Raw genomic sequence first — 10,190 nt, 5'->3', positions numbered from 1 at the left:
ATTGCTTCTTCAATGGGTCAATTTACAGACAAATCAATGGTTATGATAGTTGCGGCAATGTGTGCGGATTAAAGAATTCTAGAAATGAGGATGAATTGTGCTCTGTAACTTTACTGATAAGTCATTGAGGTCGAATGTGTCGTCACTGTTTTCTTTTTAGAATCCTGATAAACGAAACGAAAATTTCCTGCTCATAAAAAAGATTCGGTATAGAGAATTCACAATAATTGATCGGCAATGTGTCGCAAACTGCTCTGAATATCCGAACTATGTACAGGATGGGATTTTTTGTACAAATGGGAAAGTGAGTCGAGGAGTTAGAAATATGTTTCCCACAAATCATCTTGAACTTGGTGCTGTTGCAGTTGTTTTGTTGATTGCCGTCGTTTTTGCAGACATTGTTCTCGTGCTATTACGCTATGCCACAAAAATCGTTGTGTGGTTCACGGTCGGTTTCGTTGCTGGGTCGCTAGTTATTTTAAGTATTTATCTTCTTTATTTGGGAATGATGCTCGAGGGGATTGTCATCACATTATTGACGGTCATTGTGTTCTACTTCATCTACAAAACTCGACAACAAATAAAATTCGTCATTAAATTGTTCAAAGAAGCTGCGACTGCGCTGATGTATATGCCACTGCTTCTGTTCGAGCCACTATTGACTGTTTTGTCAGTGACTATCGCTACCCTCCTTTGTGTTTACTTTATGCTCGTAATTGACTCAGCTGGATTTTATAACAAGGAACTTGACCTCTTCGAGAAGAACTGGGTGATGAAGTTCACATATTGCCTAAATTATTTCGTTTTCTTTTGGTTCGTTCAGTTTATCGTTGGGTGTCAACATTTCGTTATAGCTGGAACTGTATCGCAATGGTACTTCACACGCAACAAATCGAAAGTACGGTCACCGATTTGCAACTCTTTCTACAACTTGATTTTCTTCCATTTGGGAACCATTTGCTTGGGATCATTGATGCTGACTATAATAAAACTAATTCGTATGGTCATGCGCAGAGTAAAGGCAAGAAAAGTTTATATAAATTGGTCAGTACCACGCACATTTATTTCCCCTTGTTTTACAGAGACTTATGAGAGAATCCGATAACATTGTATTGATTGCCTTAAGCTATGTTTACGAATTCATGATGAGTCTCTTAGAAGGTATCATCAGCTTCTTGAACAACAACGCTTACATTGTGACAGCGATTGACGGATTGCCACTGTTTGCTGCTGGAAAACGGGCCGTTCATTTAATCTTCAACAACTTCGGCGAACATATGGCTAGTCAAACTGTAGGAGATCTCGTCATTGGCTCATGCAAATTATTCATATTTTTGCCATCCTTCTTAGTCGGCATCGAAATGATATCGGTAAAGTGATTGACTGACTGACTCGTGATTGTTATCTACAAATTTAGCACTTTTTTCTACTATGCGTTTAGTCCGGCCTGTCATTGATCGTTGTTTTACTTTTGGCCATACTTGTCTCTCACGTTATGATGTCAACGTTTGAGACTACTGTCGACACGTTGTTCATCTGTTACAGCATTGATTCCGAGGAAAATGATGGCGAGGAGCGACCATATTTTATGTCTGAAAACTTGATCATTGCAATGGTCGAAACCAAGCATTTGGAACCTCCGAAAACACCAATAGAGCCCCAACAAGTTTAAATTTAAGAAAACTTTAACATTATTGACAATAAATCGAAACCTTCCTACCTAATACACGCTTTGAAGACAATAATTATAGTCGATGTTTGTGCTTTCAAAAATTGGTAAATTAATGTGAATAATTACGATTAATGCACACAAGTTTCATAAATAAAAAGATTTCAAGTGGATTTTGGCTTCATTTTTTTTAGATTCGGGTAATTTTCATGGGAATGGACGAAATCGGGAGTTTCCCCGCCATTGCAACGAATTGTCGAGGAGTAAAAATTTTAAAAATTAAATATAGTAAACTAGCGATTCTAAAAAGTCCAAAGTCAGGAGCGCAGACCAAATTGATGGTTGCAATAGATCCGGACTTAAAAGTTCTCTGGAAAATATTTGGAAAATTGTACAATGGAAGAAGAGTCCAGTGTTGCTAATAATGACGAAATGGCTAAATGGTTATGGCACAAGAGCGTTGAATGGACTAAAAGTGATCAAAGATTTTAAATTTTTAGTTATTGTAACTGCCATTCTATATCACGTTATTTATGCACTTTAACAAAATATAATTACTCAAATAGTCACATTCAGTTGATTAATTTCAATTTAAAGGAATTCACCGTAAACCCGTTTTTCGGTTAATCAGATACAACAACAAGTATTAACCTCTCGGAGCAATCAACCCTTCAGAAACACTAAAGTGAATCGCATATAACGATAAAATCGGTTAACTTCTTTGATTGAACATCTCGAAGTTTCAGTTACAAAATATTTCAGTTGTCAGTTTCAGTTGTCCTAACATATAAATAAGACTGACTGTCTGCCTTTAAGCTGGCATACTTATACAAACCTTAATATTGGTTTATGATCATTAAAAAATATAAGCCATTCATGTCATAAGCATATCGCTAGTATCGAATCTATTACTTTTTTCATCCAAAAATTTTTAAGATACTCATGCCGAACTTCTACTGTTTTCTGTCTAATAGTACATTTCGTACCTAGGACTAAAAGTCTTTTTTAGGGTGTGAGAAGTTTCCAGACAGAGCCGAAGGCGAGGTCTGGAATCGAATACGCTAAAAAAGACTTTTAGTCCGTGGTACGAATAGTATTTTTCATATTGGACGGAGAAAAATGCGACGAAGCCCTAGGGTCCTAGGTATGAAAGATATGTCTTTCATACGTATGACCCGAAAAGTTCGACTTCGTCTCACTTTTTCTCCTATCCGTCCAAATATGAAAAATCACATGCTAAAAAAGACTTTTAGTCCTAGGTACGAAATGTACTATTATATAAATCCCATTGACCATGATATTCGCTAATCTTCATTGACGCAATAGATAAATAAATTATAGATGAAATGACTGTCCATAATAAATTGTGGATTTACTGGAAAAGCGTAGCAAACGATGGGTCACTAAATCACTGAACATAATGACATTTTTAAATCCATACTGTTGTGCCTAAGATGTTTATTTTACTACTATGAAATATTTTGATCTCAATGTCAAAGCTCGATTTAACAAATATACTCAGCGTATTGATCATGCTGGTCTTCATCAAAATACCAACAACATCTTCCGAACTTACCGACAGTGAAATTATCAACTCTGAAACATATAAAGCATTTTTGAACAATTTGTTGAATACATCGAAACAACTTCAGCGTACACAAGAAGCTGGCAACAAAGCCGTAAGAGAGCAAAAAGAAAATGAGTCACCATACGAGCGAGTGATACGAAATTTACGCACAAATTGGGAGACGCCAATGAATTATTTACAAGAGCGTGGCTACTTCAAAAATGCAGAACCGAAAATGGATAGTAACAGTAGCCCTCTCTCAATGGACGCATATAATTTGATAAATGATGCGTCATTGAATCCCTCAACGTCCAAGAATTTGTATAATTTTCCTGCTGTTCCGAATGCAATACTGTCAACTGACAGAACTGATCGGAACTGCAACTATCCTAGCATGTACAATGATTTAGCGTGTTTTGATCAGTATTTTGGAGAAAGTATGACTAAAAGTATCAAAGACAAATGGAATTCATGGTTTCATAAGAATCAATCTACAACCACCACCACTACCTCAACCACTACGACCACAAATCCTCCTACCACATCGACCACAACACCGTACCCGATCGCCAATAAAACAACCGAAGTTATTTCTGATTTGAGCTTGCAAGACGCAAAAGATGGCCTCGAATTTTTCAAAATCTACAATGATTTTATGCTTGCCAAACTGGCATCAAAGCTCTCTCAAGATGCACATGAGCGTCGAATGTTAAAAAGTACGCAAAATCAAAATGAGAACCAAGAACAAAATGCACTACCTCCAGTATTCCAGAATCCGACACAAGCTCCCCATTTGCTTGATTTTTCAACGATAAATGAGAACGACATACAAATTTTGAAGGAATTGGACTCATGTTTGAAAAATAAAAAAAGTTCAGCGAATTCGGATGGTAAAATTTCTATAGTAGAAGCCGATGGGACAGTCAATGATGTCCAAAATGATAATCGAGGTATTTACGAAAGACATTTTGATAAATACAATTTTTTGTTGTCATAGATGAATCACAAAAAGATAAACTTTTTACGTCAAATTTACTCTACTTTCTTGAGAGCATTAATTGAAAAACGACTTTAAATCGAGAAGCCGTACCAATGGACTATATCTCCTATACGAAATATGCATAGAAAGGTAAAGGTTCAAAGAGAATACTCACCAAAGACCTGCATTTCATGTATTCGGAATTCGTATATTGTTGATTCAATAACCAAAGCCTAATGCTTACATTCGTCGTGGCTGCTGATAACTGTCTATAGAACTATTTAATGACCTATTGCGCCTTTCACCTGTTACAGACGGCAAGCATATGACCAGTATTATAATCGGATGAATTACTTCCGTCTATCAAAGTATTTCTATCTGCTGATTTAAATCTATTCTTAAATTTGTTTAACATGCGTTTTTCTATCTGAAGGACCATATTACCTAGAGCTTGTCATTACTTTTGTCGTCATTATCGATAAGAAATGAATAGTATTTGACAAGGTAATGTTAAAATAGGATCAAAAATTTGAGCATTTTCACTTTTATGAATGGCTAGTTGATCCATTTATCGATAGTACACAATCAATTTTAATCAAAATAAATAATGTAGCCAGTAAACAACAATTCTGTTTCTTTTACAGTAAACAATACGTACTTGCCAACGAAATTAAAATTTTTGGCTCATCTTCACCACGAAATTGTTGATATTGGTCAAAATAAGCCTTTTATTAAACCAACAGTCAATCGCAGCGGTTGCAATGTTGATTACAAATCCACGTAATCACAAATAAAATTTGTTCAATGAATGAAAACGCTTTTCAAATTTTCTAATATTCAATTTTGTATTCAATTAACTGCAATATATTTGTACTATAGTTTGTAATCACTAATTATCGGATTTTTCTCAAACGAATATTTTTTCTAACCTATGCAACTTTTATAGGAGAATAATACAGTTAAAGTTTACAATTTTACGAGCGGTAGGGTTGAAAGTGGCTTATTACAACCCTGGGATGAAAAGTAAATTGACTCAGAAGCATGTAAAATCCATTACATAACAAGTGAAAAAAGATGAAAAGTAGAATTTTTGCGTGTATTTGGTAGATCCGAGGCGAAGCCGAGTTTAATAAACACATGGAAACGAGACTGTAATAGTAAATTCTATACCAGTGAGGTAGTTTAATATCTTGTATTTAGCTGAAGCCCTCGGATACTTTTACTCATCGTGATACAAGATAACAAATTATTACCCGTCTGCAGTATGCTATTTTACTTTACCTCACTAGTAAAGTAATATATATTACACACTTGTCACGAAGAAGTCGAGGCTTGCCGAGACTGATAGTGACAAGTGTGTGCTCTATTTTATCACATAAGCGAAAACGAGACAACAACATAGAACTGAAGTGTAATTTTTGAATTAAACTTCTAGTTAAGTAATTTTGACATCCGAACACCGCACGTATGTGATAAAATACTATAATTCATTATTCATAGTAACAAGGAATTGGAATGTATAGTTGTACAGTGCATCTCAAGGATCCCGAGTTGAAGTTCAAGAAACACATTCTTCTTGAACGGTTGCTTACAATAGTCTACTTTACAAATATATTTATCAAATGTAAAATTTCAAAAATTTATTAACTTCTTTGACGGTCACAACTGCCATCTAAAAGAGGAATAAACTGTTATGAGTATTTTCAAGTTCAAGAAAAACGCGAAAGTGAACTTTGCATAATATTATACACACAGCAGACGAAGCCAGCTGATTGTATCATTCTTCGGTTATATATTTTTATCACATGGCGATGCATCGTAACCAGATTATATAAACTTATTGAACATTCTTGCATTTGTATGTTGAACATAAAAACATTGTACATCGACCATGGATTGTTGTGTTCAAAGAATTTTAATTTATTGCATTGTTCCATTTTTTTCCTCCTTCTTCTATATTGAGGAGAATCTCTCTTTTGATAAATTGCATTAATTGCGTAAAAAGCGATTATATGAGTGCCATTAACAAGATTAATGTAGAAGGTTGGGGCATGTTTTTGGGTTAAATTCAGTTTACATTGTTCGTTGCAGTTTAGTAAACGAGTTATTTCTACAATTTTGAATCATTCATGATATAAATCGTAGCAAATTTCTGCAGTTAAAATGTTAAGTAATAATCAGGCGATGAGCTGTAAGAAACCATTATAATCTTTTAAGAGCGGCTGCGGCAAGTGGATCGTGTGTTATGTAAACGATTGTAGAATAGGTTTAGTTCAAAATACGGATTGTAAATAAGCAAAAGATCTTGATTAGTCGTTAACAACTTTGACTTCGTCAACTGTTTCTTCACTACTTCTATGACTATTATTATGCTAGTCCGCCGATTACATTTGATGATTCACCATTCCTTATGTTAGTCTTCTTCGAAATTGATTCGAAGGCATGGTGTAACTTCTTCGTTCGTCAAGGAAAGGTTTTTTTAATCATTTATTATTAACCTGTCACAGACTATATAAACATATTAATAAATCATAAATCTATTACTTCATTTGTTTTGAACATGTTTTTTGCTATATAAGACTGCATTAGTCAGAGCTTGTCGTTTATTCTTGCTGTCGTTGTGGATTACAGTTGAGAAAATTAGTCAATAATGCTAGGATGAAGAAAGTAATATACGTCTATCTGTTGCATGTTGCAAAAATATTCATTTCGTCAAATGACAACATCGTGCAGGAGATCTCTTTTTACATTCGGTAAGACCAATAAATACCCCCTCTCCAAACAATATGTATACCAAACTGTTTATATCAAAATGAAAATGGGAATGAGACGCATGAATGATAAAAATGTATAAATTACCATTGATCGTCAATTTTCTCTTAGTTGTATCGAATATTGCAGGTGAACCTAATTGAATGTGATAAGCCAAAATATATTACGTTGTCTTACTATAAACAAGGGTTTTCTTTGAACGTGCTAAAAATCATAATGTGGTTAAGACTTTTGATAGTTTTCTGTGTCCTTTTCCTAATACGACATGTGTGGTATCGAAGAAAGTTTTACTACCTTTCGTGGAAGATAAATGGACCATTTTCATTGCCATTTATTGGTAATTCGTTGAGCTTTTTAGATAGTTCTAGTAAGTGTAAAAGCTGCTGGTAAATTTCTATTTAGAACTGTGTAAACCTTTCATTTTGAAAATTGTTCAGAGGTCGTAAATACCACCACTGAATTAATCAAGAAGTTCAAATCGCCTATTCGATTCTGGTTAGGTGGTCATTTCATATTGTACTTCACGAGTCCCGAAGGTAAGGAAACCATGTTGAAAATAACCAATTAATTGACCTATAATGATTTTAAATTGTGAAAGATGTTGAAACGATCATGACATCGCCACAATCACTGGACAAGGGATCAATATACAAGATAATTGAATTTGTAGTTGGTGGAGATGGCTTATTTAGTATGGGTGGTATGTAATACGAAGGGAAAAGATAAACAACAAATTTCAACTTTTTTTTTGCTTTCTTTGGAAAGGTGATAGTTGGAAGAAGCATCGAAAATTGCTCAATCCTACTGTGCAAAACTACAACATCCTGAATAGCTTTTATCCAAAATTCAATAGTAACATGAGACTGATGACAGACTTGTTGGAGCAAAAAGTGGGAAAGGAATTGTTTGATATCTACGATCACTTGGAAGCGTGTTCATTAGACATGATTTGTGGTAAGAATTTGCCCAGGTGGAAATTTCGAAATTACAATTTCCGTTACCATTTTTGGTTTTGTTTTCAAAGAAAGTACGTTCCGGTGTTACAATGAATATTCAAAAGGGTGAAAATCGATCATTCCTGGAATATACGAATAAGTGAGTAAAAATGGTTAGGAAACTGTGATGAACACAACATTAACATACTGGTATTTCAGTTTTAATGCTGATGGCCGGCATTCAAATATTTCAACCGTGGTATAGACTGTATCCCATTTATCGCCTATCAAAATACTACAAAATTGTTGAGAAAAGCAAAAGGGATGCTCATGCTTATGTAAAGCAGGTGCGTTTGTCAAATGATATCCACAATAACTAGATAACAAAGCTTCCAAATCAAGTTTTCCCTTGTAACTAAAATCCCTTCTTCGGTTAAAATAGATTTTGGACAAGAAAATAGAGGAGTTCAGGAATCATAACGAAGACACGAAAGGAAATTCATGTGAAATTGACGAGTTCGGCAAAGCTCGCTATAACATCTTTATTGACGAAATTGTCAGACTATCAATTGATCGTAGATGTTTTACCGAACATGAAATGCTAGTACAAGCTTTTACAATGATGTCTGGGGTAAGAATTTCTAAACTAACCTATTGAATGAGATTTGTAACGCTCGAATTAACAGGGATTCGAAACTACAGCTTTAACTGTCTCATATATTGTACTAATGTTGGCTTTACATCCCGAGTACCAAGAAAGAGTTTTTGAAGAACTTCGTGAAATTTTCACAGACCAACGATCTGATGTGACTGCGGAGGATATCTCAAAGTTCAAGTACACGGACCAATTTATCAAAGAAACAATGCGATTTACTCCAACCGTTCCATTTGTAACCAGATACGCGAAAAAAGATTTTCAAATTGGTATGAATTGGACTGTACACATTTGAAAATTCTTTACGCGACACTTTCATTCACAATAGGAAAACACACAGTGCCAGAGGGAACCGAGTTAATTGTATCTATTTTCCATTTGCACCGAAATACCGCTATTTATGGGGAAACCGCAGACACTTTTGATCCAGACCATTTCCTTCCAGAAGTTGCTAGAGACAGACATCCTTATTCGTTCGTTCCGTTTTCCGCAGGAATGCGCAATTGCATCGGCATGAAGTATGGACACATTGTGGTGCGTTATAAATTTGAGTTTCACGAGTGAGAGTTGTGTAACTAAAACTTTATATGTTTCGTTGCAGGTTCGTATGTTTGTGGCATGGATCGTTCGAAATTATCGCTTTACAACAAACTTAAAAATGGAAGAACTCACTTTCAGGATGAATATTACAATGAAATTAGCACAAGGTCACATGGTTCAAGTACATAAACGAGAAAATTATTGAGAAACATTCAACTGAAATATAAATGTGAAGTCATTCAATCTGTACGCAATTCAATTTTAAATGCATGTCTCATTTTAAGGAAAAGATGAATCAAATGTGGTAATGAAATGCCGTGTGAAATATAATTTAATTCCAATTGAAATGATCGCCGAAATCTGATTTAATGTACACATAATTGATTGAACATGTACAACGTACATGTATGTACATGGAATCGCAATAGTGTAGTCTATTGTGTATGTTAGCAAAAACTCATAGTTTCAATCTCTACATCGATTATAATTGTAGGATTGGAAGTGTTTTGAGGGTAAGTTGAACTGTATTGCTGTTGAGCTGTTTCTGTAGAAAATGGGGTACATTGTAAATAGACGACTAGGTCAACATACGGTTAAAACATTCAGATAGCCCACCCACCGTGGTGGTGCGGTGGTTGAAACCCTTGAAACCAAACAATGTTTCGTTAAGGTGTCGCCTTACATTCCGAGATTTAACATCTACGTAATGGTGACGCATTCTGTGCATGTGCGCAATTCAAGAACAAATATTGTACCAAAAACGATTGCGTCAGATTGCTCGGCTTTTCTTTCACAAATCCGTTAAGGATTACTCAAGTTATCGTGATATTAAGGAACGAGCCAAAAATTCTCTTAAGAATATCTCTAAAATGATCCGTTCGTTATAGACCATCGTCAAATAAAAAAGAAAAAATAATGAAATCCGTTGAAGATTATAATTCGCTGCCTGTCAGTGTGAGGAGGATTAACTCGGCTGCAGGATTTGGAAATGTATGTCTCGACTATCTTAGAATGTATTGGCAGACTTGTGATACAGCCGGGGAATGAACAAAGTGTGACAACCATTCTGATGT

At 35.0% G+C, this 10,190-nt stretch overlaps 1 protein-coding gene and 1 long non-coding RNA gene across 2 annotated transcripts; both read left to right on the top strand.

The window, feature by feature from the left end:
• Window positions 1–20: 20 nt before the first annotated feature.
• Window positions 21–1,836, top strand: LOC119075281. Its single transcript, XR_005087360.1, has 3 exons — window positions 21–104; window positions 161–1,370; window positions 1,442–1,836. It is a non-coding gene; the product is annotated as an uncharacterized LOC119075281 (long non-coding RNA).
• A 1,323-nt stretch (window positions 1,837–3,159) lies between these two features.
• Window positions 3,160–9,389, top strand: LOC119075282 (probable cytochrome P450 313a4). Its single transcript, XM_037181669.1, has 9 exons — window positions 3,160–4,126; window positions 7,425–7,523; window positions 7,586–7,687; window positions 7,753–7,941; window positions 8,142–8,269; window positions 8,365–8,553; window positions 8,609–8,846; window positions 8,906–9,111; window positions 9,179–9,389. Exons 1-9 carry the CDS (start codon window positions 3,160–3,162, stop codon window positions 9,320–9,322), a joined length of 2,262 nt encoding a protein of 753 aa, XP_037037564.1. The 3' UTR covers window positions 9,323–9,389.
• The last annotated feature ends 801 nt before the right edge of the window (window positions 9,390–10,190 follow it).

The sequence above is a fragment of the Bradysia coprophila genome, unplaced genomic scaffold, assembly GCF_014529535.1.
Source record: "Bradysia coprophila strain Holo2 unplaced genomic scaffold, BU_Bcop_v1 contig_194, whole genome shotgun sequence".
In the NCBI taxonomy this organism is placed as follows: domain Eukaryota; kingdom Metazoa; phylum Arthropoda; class Insecta; order Diptera; family Sciaridae; genus Bradysia; species Bradysia coprophila.
Note: the sequence above shows the minus strand (reverse complement) of the source record. Positions and strands in the feature narration are given on the sequence as shown.

What these genes read in the sequence shown, in the direction of transcription:
- LOC119075282 (XM_037181669.1), top strand. Translation starts at nt 3,160, where the DNA reads ATGTCAAAGCTCGATTTAACAAATATACTCAGCGTATTGATCATGCTG. An exon ending in GTACTTCACGAGTCCCGAAG is followed by an intron (nt 7,524 to 7,585) that starts GTAAGGAAACCA and finishes AAATTGTGAAAG; the next exon opens with ATGTTGAAACGATCATGACA. An exon ending in GAAAAAAGATTTTCAAATTG is followed by an intron (nt 8,847 to 8,905) that starts GTATGAATTGGA and finishes CATTCACAATAG; the next exon opens with GAAAACACACAGTGCCAGAG.